At 65.9% G+C, this 15,857-nt stretch overlaps 1 protein-coding gene across 1 annotated transcript; it reads right to left on the bottom strand.

Moving 5' to 3' along the window:
- Positions 1–94: 94 nt before the first annotated feature.
- PTGDS (prostaglandin D2 synthase) lies at positions 95–15,857 on the bottom strand. The gene is made up of 14 exons (XM_074362699.1): positions 14,959–15,857; positions 14,192–14,372; positions 12,084–12,294; positions 11,473–11,550; positions 10,073–11,222; positions 9,654–9,816; positions 5,655–5,744; positions 3,217–5,537; positions 2,356–2,495; positions 2,194–2,270; positions 1,456–1,572; positions 1,214–1,315; positions 601–626; positions 95–237 (listed from the first exon to the last, which is right to left on the bottom strand). The coding sequence occupies exons 8-13, from the start codon at positions 3,328–3,330 to the stop codon at positions 601–603; spliced, it is 576 nt and encodes a 191-aa protein (XP_074218800.1). The 5' UTR covers positions 3,331–5,537; positions 5,655–5,744; positions 9,654–9,816; positions 10,073–11,222; positions 11,473–11,550; positions 12,084–12,294; positions 14,192–14,372; positions 14,959–15,857; the 3' UTR covers positions 95–237.

Raw genomic sequence — 15,857 nt, 5'->3', positions numbered from 1 at the left:
CCCAAAGCAAGAGGGGGTGCTCGGCTCCCCGGGGAGTTGGCCAGAGCCAGCTGGGAGTAAGGGCTGAAGGACAGACAGGCGGGAGCCAGGCCACTGAGTTGCTTCCGGAGTTTATTCTCAGAGCTGGGATGAAGCTGAGGGGCAGAGGCAGCGGTGGAAGGAGCCGGGGTAGTGTCTCAGGGTATTGGAGGGAAGAGCCATCAGGGCAGGGTGGCCAGGTGCCGAGGCTGAGGTCACCTGCCAAGAGAGCAGGACCTGTCGGTGGGACAGAAAACACCACCTCTCCCGGCCCCAGGGTCCCCAGACTCCTTCCGGTGTCAGGCCGAAAGGGGCTCCCCACCATGTCTCTGGGTGAAGGGCACCAGCCTCTGATCTCCCCTCCATCTCCCCCACCCCTTTCCTGTCCCAGCCACCAGCTCCTTCCACCCCCAGGGACCTCCCTGAACCCCAGCGGAGCCTCCTCCTCCTTGCACCAGCCCCCGTCTGCCTGGGACCACCCTCTCCTGGCAGGTGGGTGGCTGTTGGTGGGTGAATGCTGAATGACTGAGTGAGTGATTGGGGGCACCACTGGGTGAAGCCAGTCTGCACGATCACACTCACCTATGCATGCTCCCCCATGCACTTGTCTGCCAAGAAAGGAGCCGGGGGATGGTGGTCAGTGCCCTAGGCCAGGGCCACTTTCTGCCAGGGCTGCCGCCCTCCCAGCCCCCGCAGCACTGGTTGACTCCCACTCCATCACGTTCCCACCCCGTCCTAGGCCTTGCTTCTCCAAAGAAGGAGTGGGTTCTGTCCCACCTGGGCCAGAGCAGGCTGCCTGCCCCAGGGAGGCTGTGGGCACTGAGGCCCAGGGTGGTTGGTGTCTCTGTGTGCCCCGGGCACCCCACTCCGCAGGCTCTGTTCCTTGTGCCTGCCCCCCACCAGGCTGGGGGCCTGCGTGTCCTGGAGGATGAGCCAGGGCTGGCACACAGTGGGAGCCTGGTAAACCCAGGGAGGGGGGGTTTCCTGGAGGAGTATCTTTCTGGGCCCGGCCCAGGGGCTGCAGGCCAAGGTCACGCGGTGAGGACAGAATGCCCCCACTCTGGAGACCGTGTACCGGTCAATGGGCGGTCTGGCCGGACGAACCTCACCCTTCAGCCTCCCTTGAATCAGGAGACCGTCTGTCTGCCTCCAATCTGACCTTAATCCCCTCCCTGTCAGATTAGGGCCCCCTTACCAGCCTTCGGCAGGAAGACAATGCTGTCCTCTGTGAAGCCCTGGGCCTTGGCGAAGGTGCTGAATTTCTCCTTTACCTGGGCACTCGGGGCCTGGGTGCGGCCTGGGGTGGGAGGAGAAGCCGCTGGCCTCCATCCGGGGAGATCTTGGCTCTTCCCCCGCCCTGCGGCTTGGGGAGCCCCCAGACGCCCCTCTCAGATGGGGCCTCAGTCCACACCGTGGGCCTAGCGTGGGGTCACATACTGTAGAGGGTGGCCATGCGGAAGTCCTGGGCCAGGCCTTTAACACCCTCAGTGTAGAGCAGTGCGTACACGTCGTAATCGGTCTCCACCACCGACACCTCGTGGTTGTTGCCCCAGTCTGCGAACCCAAGAAACAACCCCGGTAGGCCAGGGACCCTGCCCCAAAGCTCCGCGGGGGCAGGGGCGCCCTTCGTGAGCCTGCTGTGTGCTCCTCCTTCTGTCTGTCTGGCTGCCTTTCCATCCACTCACCAGGGCAGGCGCCCACCCACTGCTTCCTGCCTGCACAGCTCTTCAGCTCTGTGGGGTCCAGTGACCCCAAACCAGAAGTCCTGGGGTGCCAACAAACACGCAGGCTCAGGAAATGAGGAGTTCATGGTACAACCACAAGGCCCGCAGCCGAAAGGGGAAGAGGAGAGGTTCTCTCCCAGTGAGTGAGGAGGGCCCGGCTGGGGTCCCAGGGCAAGGAACAGTGGGAGGTGTGAGGGGACCGATGGGGGACTGCCTGCGTGTACTTCGCCTGGCCAGCAGAGGTGGGGCCGCAGACCTCTGGGGACAGTCCATCATGGAGCAGAGAGGGGCCTGGCAGGAACAGCCTGGGGCAGATCCAGACCAGGCTAACCCCGGTGGAGCAGCCATCATCCTATCCCATGCACTTTTGGGTAGGGGGTTTGCACAGAGTCCCCAGCCAGCAAGTGTCACTCCTGGCTGGACCCTGGGGTCCGGGAGGGGCCCTACTCACGGGGACTGACGTAGCTGTAGCAGCCTGGGGGGTCTGCAGGACGCAGCAGCAGAGTCCGGGTCTCACACTGGTCTTTTCTGTGGGCAGATCACCCTCGGGGTCAGGGGTCAGTGTTCAGGGGGTGGGTGGGGAGCCCTTGGCCCCAGAAGCCCTACCGCCCACCTGAGGAAGGTAGAGGTGAGGTTGAGGCCACCATCTGCCGCCCGGACCACCACAGACTTGCACATGGACAGCATCGCCTTCTTTTCCAGGAACCAGCTTGCGTTGGAGGCGAGGCCCGCGGTGAACCAGCGTCCCAGGAACTGCAGCGAACGACCCCATCCGGGTCTGCCAGGACCCTCTGGGACCCATGGGGGTGGGCGCCCCTTTCCTCCAACTCGGGTCTCCAGCCCTGCCCCGCCCCCGCCTCGCGGCCCCGCCCCCCGCCCAGTCCCGCCTCGCCTGCGGGTGGAGCTGGCGGCGGGGGGGGGGGCGCCGAGGCCATCCCCGGAGGGGTCGGAGCTGGGCGCGGGGCTGAAGATTCGCTCGGAAGTGCTCCCGCGCAGCCCCCCGAGCGTGAGTGCGCTGCCGGCTGTGTGTGTGTGTGTGTGTGTGTGTGTGTGTGTGTACACGCGCGTGCGCGCGCTCTCGTGTTTCTGTGGCCACCCCATGCTCCCGTCTGCGCGCTGGCGCACGGAGGTGCCTCCTAGGACCCCAGTGTGGAACATGTGCCTGTTTCCCCTGGGCGTTGTGAGCTCAATGGGCTAACTGCGTTGGGTCAGGGATGACCTGCACGCAGTGTCCCGCGTGTCTGCGTGTGCCAAGTGGACACAGGTGCTTCCCTGCCAGTTGGGGATACCGGGCTCCGATATCCTGGTTGGCGAATTGCCCCAGGGAGGGGCCTCTCGCCGTCAGCCTCCTCCTGTCTGCCCAACCCTCCTTCTGTTCAGCTCCCCTCTTCCCCTGAAGACAACTGGGGTCCAGAGAGCATCCCGTCCCACAGGGCACTGTCTCGCCTTGGGGACCAGGCAAAGAGCCCCTCACCTTCTCCTCTTGGAAGTTGGGCTGCAGGGAGACCTGGGCCTGGGTAGGGATCTGCAGGGCCCCCAGGACCCCCAGCAGGACCAGCCCCGTCCACAGAGTGCTCTGAGTGGCCATTCTCCCCGAGCTGAGCAGGAGTGCAGGCAGAGTGAGGGAGACGGGCCGGAGGAGCAGAAGCCACCGGGGAGACCCCTATTTATGGGCTGGGCTTGGCCTCCACCGAAGGCACAAGGACAGCCCACTGGAAGCTCGTGATGCTGGGGGAGGACAGGGCAGCTGAGCCCAGCCGCAGCCTCGCCCCCCACCGGGCTGCTTATGTAAGAGGCACTGATCAGGCAGGCCTGGGCCCTGCCACGCAGGGCTGAGTGAGGGGCGGGCAGGCAGAGGCCCCTGTGTGGTTAGTCCCTTCTCCAGTCCCAGAAAGACCCACCCCAGGAGCCCCGATGGGGACAGGGGCAAGTGCCTGGGCGAGGCCTTGCCTCTGGGGCCTCTGGCCACTTCCCTCCAGGTCTGGAAGCCCCCTTCTCACAAGCCTGACCATTGTCCCGTCTCCAAGCCTGGTGACCCTGAGAGGGGACTCGGGGCCCCACTTGCACTGTATGAGTTTGGTTCTGAAAAGCCCAGCAGGCCCCGGGGGGTGTCGGGAAACTTGGACCAAGGCAAAGAAGTCAAATCTGCCCCCAAAATGGAGACCAAGGGCCAGGTTGCCACACAGCCAGCTGTCGAAGCTCTGGCCGGGGCCTCGAGCAAGGCCCTTCCTCCCGCGGAGCATCCTCAGTGGCACCGGTCCGCCCACGAGTCTGGCCTGGCAGCGACCTGAGGGACTCAGCCTGCCCTAGTGCCTGGGGCGCTGAGGCTGGTGCCTCCCCCAGCAGAGGGCTTGAGAAACCTGCCCACCTTGCAGGGAACTCCGCCTCCCTCCGGAGGCCTCCCTGGGTTGGCAGGCTGTCTCTGAGGTCCTGGGCTTGGTTCAAATCTGGCAAGTCACCCATCCCTCTGGTCCTGCCCAAGGCCTCCCCAGACCAGCCAGGGCCTCAGCACAGGACAGAGTGGGGTCATCAGCTCTGAGCAACAGTGGGTGGGGCTGGGGGAGATGAGGCCGTGGTGCAGACACAAAGGGGATGCAGCTGTGGCGAGTGGGGAGGCGGGGGCTGGTCAGCCCCACACACAGGCCCAGCCCACCGCAGGGTACAGGCTCCCATCCCAGTGCCTGGCACCTTCTGCCCGGAAGCTGGATCCTTGGCAGCTCTGGCCTCTGGCTTTGGAATGGCCCCAAGGCTGTCCGGAAAGAATCAAAGGGGAGGCGTGGGGTCAGGTCAGCTCCCTGAATGGGACCAACGTGGGCACTGCCACCCACCTAGTGGGGGCAGGATGGTGGGCACCAGGCCCACAGGGGTCCTGGTGAAGCTGGGTTGCCCTTGTCTCAGCCCCCATGGGCTTTCTGGCCCTGGCTGGACCCCTACTGTGGGGCTGTGGCCTCCACCCCTGGTTGGGATGTGAGGCCGGCAGATACTGCCCTTTGTCCCCCTCCCCATGGCCAAGGCACTGGGAAGCACAGACTCGCATTGCTTTGGGAGGCAGCCCGGGGCTCCATCAGCATGGTGGGGCTGCCTGGGGGAGGCCCTGGGTGAGCAGTGCCATGCAGAGCGCCTCCTGCTTTCTCACTGCTGCTGGGGCTGGCGGGGGTCGGTTGGTGTCCCAGGCAGAGGCCAGGATGAGCCGGATGGCCGAGAGAGACAGGGCACCTGAGAGGGGCTGGGGTGGGTCGGGCATAAGGAATGCAGTGGTACCGGGGAGGGGCCACAGGTAGGCCTGAGACCCTCTCCGCTCTGCCCTGGCCGTCCCCCTCCCAGCCCTCCGTGGCACCTGGACGGCTCTGGACGCAGCCAGCCCAGGCCATCTGTGGGCCCGTGAACACGTGAGCCACGGAGGTGGTTGCTCAGCGGTCAGTCCGGGCCGAGGCCGCAGCCTGCCTGGAGCCCTGGGCCAGGCCTGAGGGCGAGGACGGGCATCGGCTGGGAGGGCAGGGGCAGGAGGGCATCGTGGGCCCGGGGATGCAAGGAGGTCACGGGTGCCTGCCCTGCTTCTGGCCTGGCAGGTCGGAGGCTCGGGCTTGATCTCGCCCTTGGCGGGCAGTGACGGGTCCCAGTCTCCACGCAGTGTCCCCCAGAGGTGGCTGGCCCTCCAGGGCCGAGGCTTTCCCAGCCCCTGGTGGCATCTCGTTGACCCGTGGCTGACGGTGTGTCCGCTGGCCTCGAATGGGCGACTCACAGGGACCTCGTGGACCTCACTTACTTGTTGTTTGGCCATCAGCTCCTTGCACCCTGTGGGAAGCGGTTCTGAGTTGATGGCCAGGGGCAGCCACACTGGACCCCACCCCACCCTACCCCCGCAGGCCCTGTCCCCCGCCCTCCAGAAGGGCCGGAAAGCCCAGGGCTCACCCCATCCGTGGAGATGCTGGGGAGATTGGCTGGTGGCTCGCCAACCAGCAGATTTGAAGTGGAAGGGTGGTGCCCTCGGTCACCTAAAAGCTGTTAAGACAGAATATTCTGGAAAATCACCGAAGGCCTCATCCTCCTTCCCTGCCCCCCTCCCCAGGCTCCTGGATGGGTCCAACCTCCGGGGCTGGCCTGAGGCAGCCAGGTGGAGAGCAGAGAGTAGAGAGTGGGGCCAGCGTGGCTGTGCTCCCTGGTGGGCCACCAGGGTCCAAAGTGGGGGTCGGGGCAGCTTCTCTGAAACACCCCGAAGCCAAGACTGTTTCCTGTGGGTCTGCCTACCCAGGGCCCAGAGGAGTCTCCTTATTCGGGAAGTTTGCTCGCCCCTGTGAACTGACCATGTCAGGCTGGCCCGAGGGTCTGCAGCATCTCCTGGTCCACCCTGGGCCCAGGGCCCTTGGTCCCTGGCCTAAGGTGCCCTGTGGTGGGCACTCCTGCCTTTCACTTGGGCCCAGAGGTGACCCCGGGGGGTGGGGGCCACAGCTCTGAGCAAAGTGGGCGCCTAGCCGGTGAGGTGCTGGATCCTGTGGGGCTGGGCAGGGGGCCCTTGGCCACAGTCTGTGTCCTGGCACCCCGGGGGGCCCAGCTGGGTCACCCGCTGCTCTCTGCTCCCCAGGCTGGTAGCCGGCCTCTGTGGCCCGTGTGTGAGGACGGGTCTGGCTCTGTTGGTCCTGAGAGCCCAGGCCAGGCCAGGAGAGTGCCCAGGCCTCCCTTAGTGAGGACAAACATCAGAGCGGACGCTGGGCTCCCCGCCTGGGCCTGGCACCCCGGTGCTCTGGAAGCCACCCCCAGTCTGCCCCACAGCCCCTGTCCACCCCATGTGGTGTCTGGCGGTCACGCTGGCTTCTCCTGGCACCAAGTGTTATTTCTGGTGGGGGAGGGTTGTGGGAACAGATGTGGCCTCGGGGGACAGGACACAAGGAAGGCCCTGACAGGCTGTGAGGATGGGGTCAGCCAGGGGCCAGGCTGGGCTCCGGAGGGACAAGGCCACCATCTCAGGAGAGGGGGCTGACCTGGGCCATCTGAGAGTCGGGGAGGCCAGGCAGACGGTGGGTGGGGGGAGCTGGAGTGAGAGAAGGAAGGGGAGACAGTCCCCAGAGGAGGGGGGAGAGCGAGAGGGTGTAGCAGGGCAAGGAAGGGGCCGGACCTCAGACTGCCTCCTGCCACCTTGGTGGGTCCCAGCATGGGCCCTGGGACGCCCCCAGCTCCCCAGCCTCACTCCGCCCCCCCAGGCCTCAGGGTCGCACTGTGAGGACAGAGTGCTGGGCAGCAGGGACAGGGCCTGTCTGCACCACCACTGCCCCCAGCCCAGGCTCCTCGGGAAGCACCCCCCACCTCACGCCCCTGACCCCCAAACTCATCGCAGACCCAGGCGACTGGGCACCGTGGGTGTGCAGTGCGTGTGCTTGTGGCGTGTGTGCACCCGAGTGCACATGTGCGTGTGAGTGGGGTGTGTGTGGCATACGCTTGTGTGTGGGCTCTGCACGTCTGTGTGTGTGAGCATCTGTACGTGTTTTGTGCACATGCCTGCCAGCTGGTGTGCCTGTGGTTATGCACATGCAAAGGGCTGGAGGCAGGGAACACAGGGCTAAGGGAGAAACGCTCCTGGAGTGAGGAGTGGGTGGCCCAGGGCGGGCGGACCCAGGTGGGAGAGGATAGGGCCCAAGTGAGGGGGCCCAGAGGTTTGGGCAGAGATGGAGAGGCCCCTGGGTCGGGGGCAGATGGGGCTGTGGAGAGTCCCGGCTCTGGCCGGCAGCCCTGTTTCAGGTCCTTGGTGCCCAGAGTCACAGCCTTCTCTCACCTGCTTGGGCTCTTCTGAGGCCCTGAACCTAATTTTGTGTTTGTAATTTTAATCTCTCATCTCATGAGTTGTCCCTCCCCAGCCCTCCAGCACAAATCCCACGGGCCTGTCCCCTCCCTCAGTCACACAGATGGGCCCCTACGAGTTTTCTCTGTCCTCAAGGGTGACCCTCCCCTACCCCGGCCTCCCCCATCTGACAAGCTGTCCCCCCCTCGGTCCCCTATTCCATGCCACTAGCCCAAGCCTGCCCTCATGCCCCCCTGCCTAGCTGCTGAGACAGCCAGCTCCCGGGAGGTCCCCTGGTCTGGCCTCCTGGCACTCATGTGCCCCTGCACCCACTGTTGGAGCAGTCTGCACCCCATGCCGGACACCAGAGCCTCCTGCTGGTGGGAGCTCCCAGCTGGATCTGGGGGGTCATGGCCCATGTCTGGGGGCCGTCACAGCAGGCCCCAGAGCCAAAGGCCCATGTGCCCAGCTGGGCTGCTGCCCTGAAACCTGCCCCCGCCTGCTCTGGTCCGGCGGGCACAGACCCGCTGGGAGATGGCTGAGCTGTCCTCTGGTCCCAGGGCACATGGGTGGCGGTGGAAAGGGAGGGCAGGGAGGGACAAGGAGGACAGAGACTGTCTGTGCCCGGCTGGCCGAACACTGACCCTGTTCTGCAGCCCCAGCCCTGCTCCTAGGCCCGGGCAGCCGCAGGTCAGTGTCTTCTCTCCTGCCCCAACCCCAGCACCTCTGCGGGCAACAGAGGCCCCCACCCTCTACTCTCCTAGTCCTGAAATGGGTGCCCCTGGGTGAGGCTGGACCAGCTGGGGAGTCCCCCAGAGAGACCTTGGCGTGACCGCTGTCTCGGCTGAGCAGTTCTTAGGGGCCTGGGGGGGACATGGGAGTTTCTGGTTTCAGGGCTTGGTGGCCTGGACCCTGGGAGGAGGCAAAGCTCCCACACCCACAGAGACCCTCCCCATGATGCACAGAATGAGCTCTGAGCATGGGACCCGCCAGAGAGGTGACGGGCAGGTGGGGAGGGTGCAGGCTGGAGGGTCCGGCACCTCCCTTTGGCCGGGGCCTGTCCTCTCCCAGGTCGGCACGGTCCGAAGCGACCCCATCCTGCCCAGAGCTCAGCCTGTGTTGGCAGAACCAGAACTTCTCACAGGTGCGTGGAGCAGCTGCAGCCCCCCCCCCCCCCCGGGCAGGGGCTGGGGGCTCGGCCCGCCCGCCCCCAGCAAGTGCCTGGCTGACAGTGGGCGTGGCCTCGGAGGCCCCCTTTCCCCACTGTCTCCTCCTCCTGAGGGTCCCCTCAAATGGCTCAGGCTTCCCACAGGCTCCCAAGTGCGGGGGTGCTTCCCCCACACCCAAGGCGCTGGCTGACTTCACATGACCTCTTGCCTGGGTTAAGGGCACCCAGGGGGCAGCAGCCCCTCATTTCTGGTGTGTCTGGGAGGGCGTCCCTGGGAGACCCTGGCATGTGGTGTGGGCGGCCTGGTCCGGCCCCTCGACGGCCCAAATAGAACAGAAAGGTGGCAGCAGCATGAGGTCCCTCTGCGGGGCCAAGCCGCTCCCCACCCCGCCGCGCCCTAGGACACCGGTGCTCCTGGTTCTTGGACTTTCCAACTCTGATGGGCCCTGATCTGGCCCCTGACTCCCAGGCCGTGGATTTGGGCTGAAGCGCACCGCCCGGCGGCCCTGCGTGTCCAGCTGGCGGGCTGCGGACGGCAGGGCTTTGCGGCCTGCACAGCGTGCCAGCCGAGCCCCAGGGTAGACTGCAGACAGCTCACCGTTGTCCCTACACGCAGCCTAGTGACCCTGTTTCTCTCTGACGTGAAAGTCCAGTGGCGGCAGCCAGGGCCCACATGGGGCTTCATGGCTCACGGACCCTCCTACCGGCTGTGTCAACACTGTGTGCGGCCTCTGCCCCACGTGGCTGGCTCGGGGCTGTCCCTGGCAGCACCAAGGCCAGGGGCGAGGGGAGCCCCTCTCTCAGAAGGCATCTGCAAAAGTGCAAATGTCACTGCGAGTCTCTTGCCCAGACTTAGCCTTGCGCCCGCTGCCAACCACCCAGAAGGCCGGGAATCGGAGCCTGAGTTCCGAGTGGCCGCGTTGCCGGCTGACACGAGGCCCCACTGTCCACCGGAAAGGGAGAAGCTCACCCGCCGCCCAGACACAACGGCCACAGGCCCCACTGGGCGCCGCACAGGTCCGCGTCCACCCTGGCCGTGGCCTGTCCTCTGGTTCTGGATGGCCTTCTCACGGTCCCGAGCCCCGAAGCTGAGACACAGGCCATCTCCTCCCGACGGCTGCCGACATTCCAGCCTGAACATCGCATGTGTGAGAGGAGTGCACGTGAGCAGAGCCTCACCGGGGACGGGCAGGGATGATGGGGGCCCACGAGGGGCCAGGACTCCTCTCTGGGAGGAAGGGAAGGGCCCAGTCTGACAGCCTCTGGTTCTGGAGCCTGGAGATGACTCCTTGTCCACCATCTTCTGTGGCCAGCCTCCCCACATCACTCACAGTCCAGCCACCACGCAGGCCCAGAGGCCAAGCAGGAGCCCGGATGACCCTCCCTCACCTTCCACATGAGGGTCAGCTTCCTCTCGGTCAGAGCTCTGTGGCTCCCAGGTATCAGACCTTCCAAGGGCGCATCCTGGCCCCCGGCAATTGGTGCTGGAGATCTTGGCCATGCTGGGAGATCTGCAGACCCTTCCCCTGCCCAGTGGCCAGCGGGGCCCCCACACTGGGCAGAGATAGGGGTGGGTTAGTGGCAGGCCACCGTGGAGGACACCTGGAAAGGGGGCCCAGCAAAGGACTGCCTTGGTGGCACACAGTTGAGATACTTGGCGGGGTCCCCCGGGTTAGAGAGGGACGTCTCGAGAAAGGGTCGGGGCGCTGGGGTCCAGGAGGGGAGGAGCTGCAGCGGGCTGGGGCTGCCTTGGCCTGAGGCAGGGGCAGAAGGGAGAAAGCGGGCCGAGTGAGGTCCTCGGGGTGGTTGTAAGCCCAGGCTTGAAGTCAGGAAAAGGCTGAGGTCACAGATGGTGGCCGAACTGGGGGAGGAAAGGGCGGCTGGAGGCCTGTGCCTGGGGTCCCAGGGCCCCGCCACAGGAATCAGATTCTTAGAGGCTGCAGAGAGGAGAGACGAAGGGGACTGCTGCGCCTGGGACTTCGCCTGGCCGTGGGGGAGGGAGGCTGAGGTCCTTGCTCAGCTCTAAATGAGGCGGGACCGGGACCGGAGGATGGCGCTGGGGCAGGTCAGGAGGGGAGGGGCTGAGAAGTGAGCAGGAGTTCTGGGGCTGAGTTCACAAGGCCAAGGCCCAGGCTCAGGGCTCCGTCCAGCTCGGCCGCAGCTGGTGACGCGGCCCTGAGGTCCTCTGGGCATCAGGCAGGGCTGAGCTGGGTGGGGCCGTGGACCAGGGTCCCTGCTGGATTCGGGAAGGTGGTGTGAGGGCTGCGGGCAGCTGTCCTACGGAGGCAGGTCAGACGCAGGGCAGGGGCTCTGCCAGACAGTGCAGCGGGTGGAGCACCAGATCCCTTCCACTGGGCAGAGGCGGACACATCCCATGCTGCGGGGACAGCTGTCTGGTGGCTCACAAGTCAGGGTCTGCAAGGCAGCCTCAGCCGCCTCCTCCTTGGATGGGTGCGGGGACCAGCTGAACACGGACCACAGCTTTAGGACCACCGTCGCCAAGCAAGGGTGATGGCAGCTTCACGCGCTTCGCTGAGCCCTAGCAGAGGGAGGCCCTCATCTTGGCTCAGACTCAGGCTGCAGGGTTTGGGGGCTGGTCCTTCCTTCCCTTCTCCCAGGCTCGGAACCAAGTCCTTGTCAGTCCCCATCCCCTACCCAGGGATGGCCCATGAGCCCCCTTCCTGGGGACACACACAAGCATGCGCACACACACCTGCACACCTGCGCCCATGCTTGCACACGCCCTCGTGCTTGGGCTCATGACCACTCTGTTCCTCGCTCAGGGCTACCTGAGTCTGCAGTGGGTCTGGGGGCCAGACGGGGCTTCCTGTGTGTGTCTCCTCCACCCTCCATTCGAGGCTGTCTCCCTACGACCAGGTTGTCACACATCAGGTGCCTGTGGGTGGGTGGCGTGGCTCCTCCTGCCGCCAGGCAGGGAGGTGTGGGAGTGGGGTGTCCCCACTTCCCTGTGCCCCTTCCCATCCCCAGGAATAAACAGGCCTGACGGGGTCAGGGGTCCCAGCATCCTGATCTGCAAAACCAGCACTGGACGGTGAGAAGGGGCCACACACTGCGCACGCCCCGCACCAGCCCCCAGGGCTTTGTCACAGCTGTCTCCAGATGGCTCTAGGAGGGCCTCTCGGGCACCCCTGGTTGGTTCTGGGCGGGGGCAGCTCCAGGTACTGGGGCACCATGCCCACTCCACCCTGGCGAGGAGGGCCCAGGACGCTGTGAATGACACTCTCCAGGGTCCTATTCCCACGGTTCTGTGGGACTTGGGGGCACCCAGGGCACTGGCGCCCCAGAGCCCCTGAGGGCTTTCTGGGAGGTGAGACCTGGAGCAGGTCTCAGAGACGTGGGGAAGGTTGGGGTGGGGGTACTTAGACCAGGCGTGTCGGACCTGCCGGAGCGGGGTCACTTCCAGGGCAGCCCCAGCCGTCTGCTGGCCTCCCGGCCCAGATCCAGGGCGGCTGTGCCGTCCAGCCTGGCCCTCCCCTGGGCTCAGAGCCGGGCATCCGGCTGGAGTGCTGTCACTTCAGGGGATATCTGCAGTCCAGGGTCCCTGAGTTCCAGCAGCTGATAAAACTGGAAAAACCCAGCTCCCAGTCAATCTGCACAAACCCAAGAAATAAAATCACTTCCTTCAAAACAAAGTAGCTTTCCACTGGAGCACCCCCTCCCCGGTGCGGCCTGCCCGCCCCGCCCTGCCCCGCGGGGAGAGCTTTCTGAACAAGCACAAGAGACAGTGTGTCTCAGAGCAGAGGCGTGCGTGTGCGCGTGTGCGCCTGAACACGGTGGAGACTGTGTTTCAGGGTCCCCCTCCCACCCCAAAAGCCTGGGAGCTGTGACTTGCTCACCAGGGAAGGGGGGTGGGCGGTCAGACCCTCCCCGTGGTCCTGCAGTCCCCAGGCCTCTTGTTCCCTGGGCTGGTTCCACGGTGACCAGGCCCCGCAACCCTCCCTCCCCTAGCCCCTCCCCTTGAGCCCACTCCCGTGTCCTCTCTGCCTGGAGGACACCAGAGGTGGTCCCAGGATGGTCGCCCGGGGGGGAGCCCCTCCCGGTGCCCTTTCCTCACTGTCAGCCATCGGTGGCAGGTGATGCTGGACACTCTGACATCCAGCCCCGGGACAGTGCGGGCTGAGCTGTGGCCACCGGGCACCTCGGCCTCCCAAGCCTCCTCCAGCAAGCCCACCAGCCAGGGAAGACTGGCCATGATGGCCCTGGGGTGCGCGGGGGCTGGTCAGAAAGGCTCTGCCTGCTGGACTGGCGGTGGGCCTCTTCACCTGCTAGGACCTGTCCCTCCCTCCTAAGAACTGGTCAGCTTACCTGGGGCAGGGGGAGCCTGGCCTGTCAGCCACCTCACTGCTGGGGTCCCACCCTCCCACCTGCCTCCCTGGCCAGGCCAGAGGGCCTGCAGAGGTGAGCAGCTTGGTAGGGGCCCCCTTGTCAGGCTCAGATTGGCCCTGAAGGCCTCACCTGGCCCCTGTCCCTGGGAACCTGCCCCATGGCCCCTGGGGGGTGCCCTGCCCCCTCACCAAGCCCCCTCTACACACAAGCCTCGCCCCCTCTCTCTTCCCAGCAGAGGTTCCCTGGAGGCTGGGAGGACAGATCTCGCAGGCCTCCCCATGCCCCAGGTGAACAGAGGGACTTCCCCACACCCTGTCACTCTGGACTGGGGTGGCCCCGGGCTGCACGTGGGGTCCCCAACCATGTGGCACCATCCTCCGCAGGGTCCCTGTGTCACCACGGTGTGTGTGTGTATGTTGGCGGCCCATGGGGGACTCCTGAGCAATCAGCCCACCAGGCCCTTTCTGACCAGCCCCCGGGCACCCCAGGGCCATCATGGCCAGTCTTCCCTGGCTGGTGGGCTTGCTGGAGAAGGCTTGGGAGGCCGAGGTGCCCGGTGGCCGCAGCTCAGCCCGCACTGTCCCGGGGCTGGATGTCAGGGTGGCCGGCATCACCCTCTGAGTGGCCTGCAGGGAAAAGGTGCTTCCCCAGGGGCCAGAGTGGGCGAGGCCTCAGGACCCAGAGGAGGGCAGAGGCCAAGGCCGGGGGTGGGAGGGGCTCCAGCCCAGCTCTGCACCCACAGGTCCGGCCCCCCTGGCCGACCACTTGGTACCCCCAGCCCACCTGCCCCCTCCCTTCCTTTGCCAGAAAACAAGCAGAGTCAGCTCTGGAAGCCCCCAGGGGGCTGGGCCTGGGCCCAGCAGGCCCAGATGGTGGTGGAAGATCTCAGGCCAAGATAAAGAGACGCGATCTGGCTGCCCACAGGGCCTGAGGCCATGGCTCAGGGCCCACAGTGGGGGCCAGCCACATGGCTCCAGCCAGCAGCCCTCCCGGGTCCCAGTGCCACCCTCACAGGCCAACATATCAGGACAAGCCCTGCCTGGTCTGCCCTCCACATTGTCCCAGCACGGCCCCCATCCCTGCGGGGCCTGAGACAGGATGGAAGGGGCCAGGGCTTCCCACGAGGCCCCTGTCCCCGCCACCCAGGCCTCCCACACCGACCTTGTGCTTAGCCTGGCTGCCTGGTCACCGGGTGGGGAGGGCGACATGTGGGAGGAGTGGAGCTGGGTGCCTGCCTCCTGGCCCCTTTCTGACACTCGCCCACCGAGTCTGATGGGCAGGCTGCGCTGGGCGGGCCCACGTCACCATCGTGGCCCACAGGATGCCACCACATCCTGGCGTTCTGCACAGAAAGGAAGTACGCAGGGTGGGTTCCTGCCTTGGACAGCCCTGTCCTCATGTGCGCCCAGTCCCTGGAACCGTGGACTGGCTTCCTGAGGATCGATGACGGTGACAGCGGGGGCAGCGCCCAGAAGGAGCGCTTCCGTCTCAGAGGATGCAGGGACGCTCTCAACCCCAGAACATGCACATGCTTGTGAACATGCATGTGGCGCCCGCTCCCCCAGTGCCAGCTGGGGTACAGAACCAGGGGTCTGGGGGCCTTTCTCACTAACACATCCCGTGGGCTACTTCCTGTCCCGACAATGTTCAGCTCGGCCCCCACCAGGGGACACAGTAACTGAATTAGAGAATGTGGCAGCCCCCGGCAGGCCATCTGGGGCTGTCATGCCCCCAATTGACGAGCAGAAAGAGGGATTCTCCTACTGGCTGAAGTGACCGGTCCCAACCGGGAAGGAAACCGGGTGTCTGCGCAGAACCGGGGGGGGGGGGCGCTGTGGCTGCAGGGGGCTCCCCGGAGGGCCACGCGGGCCTCCCACGCCTACAGGACCACAGCCCCCAAACGGAAGGCCTCTGGGAGGCTCAGGCACCTGGGAGTTAAGACGAGGGTCGGTCCACGGGGAGAACCCCGGCTTCTGGGCCGCGCCAGCGTCTTTGGGCTCCCCTTCCTTCTTCCCACGCCTGCTGCGTGCACGTGCCGCTGAGATGAACGTCACAGCTTTGTATTTTGGAAGCGGAACCTTCAGCAGGACTGCGGCTGGCTGTGAGAAGGGAGTGGCCCGGCGACCGCGGGATGGGGCGGGGACGGCGCGCGGCGCCCGTGCCGGGAGAAGGGTGCGCCCCTCCCTCGCCTGTAGGAGGGACCCCCCGTTGGGGGGAGTCACCGATTCCCCATCCTGTCGGGCAGTTCGCGAGCGCGGGGAAGGGAGCGAGCGCGAGGGCGGTGTGCCGCCCAAGGGGCAGGCGCGCCCGGCATCGCGTTAGTAACTCCCGGCCCAGATCTGCCCTCTGCTGCCCTTCGTGTTTGGGAGCCACACCCTGCGGACAGATCTTCTCTGCTGCCCGGCAGGATGTTAGTCAATGTGGGGGCTGGAGGCGCACAGTGGGAGGAGGGGCTTCGTGGCACGCTCCCGCGTGCCCTCCTCCCCTCCTGGTCCTGCCCTGCTCATCGGGGACGCCCGGCGGGCGCGTCCCACAGACGGCTGTCCTGTGGCCCCAGTGGGCACCCCGGGCACCTCCCGACGCACCCCCGGGGGGGCCCGCGCCGGCAGGTGCAGCGACGGTGGGCTTCCGTCTCCCATCCTCCGCCAACTTCTCTGCCCTCTTGTGCCAGCTTATTACGTGTTTTGCTTTGTTTCAGAACTTCCCTAGTTTGTCTAAATATTCCACTTGAGGGTGTCAGTGTGACCCCATGAGCGTCTGGCCTCCGCTTCAGTCACCTCAGGCTTCCGTCTGGGCCGGTGGCTGCTTGAACCCCTCCCTCCTCTCC

The sequence above is a fragment of the Camelus bactrianus genome, chromosome 4 (assembly GCF_048773025.1).
Source record: "Camelus bactrianus isolate YW-2024 breed Bactrian camel chromosome 4, ASM4877302v1, whole genome shotgun sequence".
Lineage (NCBI taxonomy): Eukaryota > Metazoa > Chordata > Mammalia > Artiodactyla > Camelidae > Camelus > Camelus bactrianus.
The sequence above is the reverse complement of the archived record's forward strand: the minus strand, read 5'-3'. Positions and strand labels throughout refer to the sequence as shown.

What these genes read in the sequence shown, in the direction of transcription:
- PTGDS (XM_074362699.1), bottom strand. Translation starts at nt 3,330, where the DNA reads ATGGCCACTCAGAGCACTCTGTGGACGGGGCTGGTCCTGCTGGGGGTC. An exon ending in CCAACTTCCAAGAGGAGAAG is followed by an intron (nt 2,496 to 3,216) that starts GTGAGGGGCTCT and finishes CGTTCGCTGCAG; the next exon opens with TTCCTGGGACGCTGGTTCAC. An exon ending in CCGCATGGCCACCCTCTACA is followed by an intron (nt 1,316 to 1,455) that starts GTATGTGACCCC and finishes CTCCCACCCCAG; the next exon opens with GCCGCACCCAGGCCCCGAGT.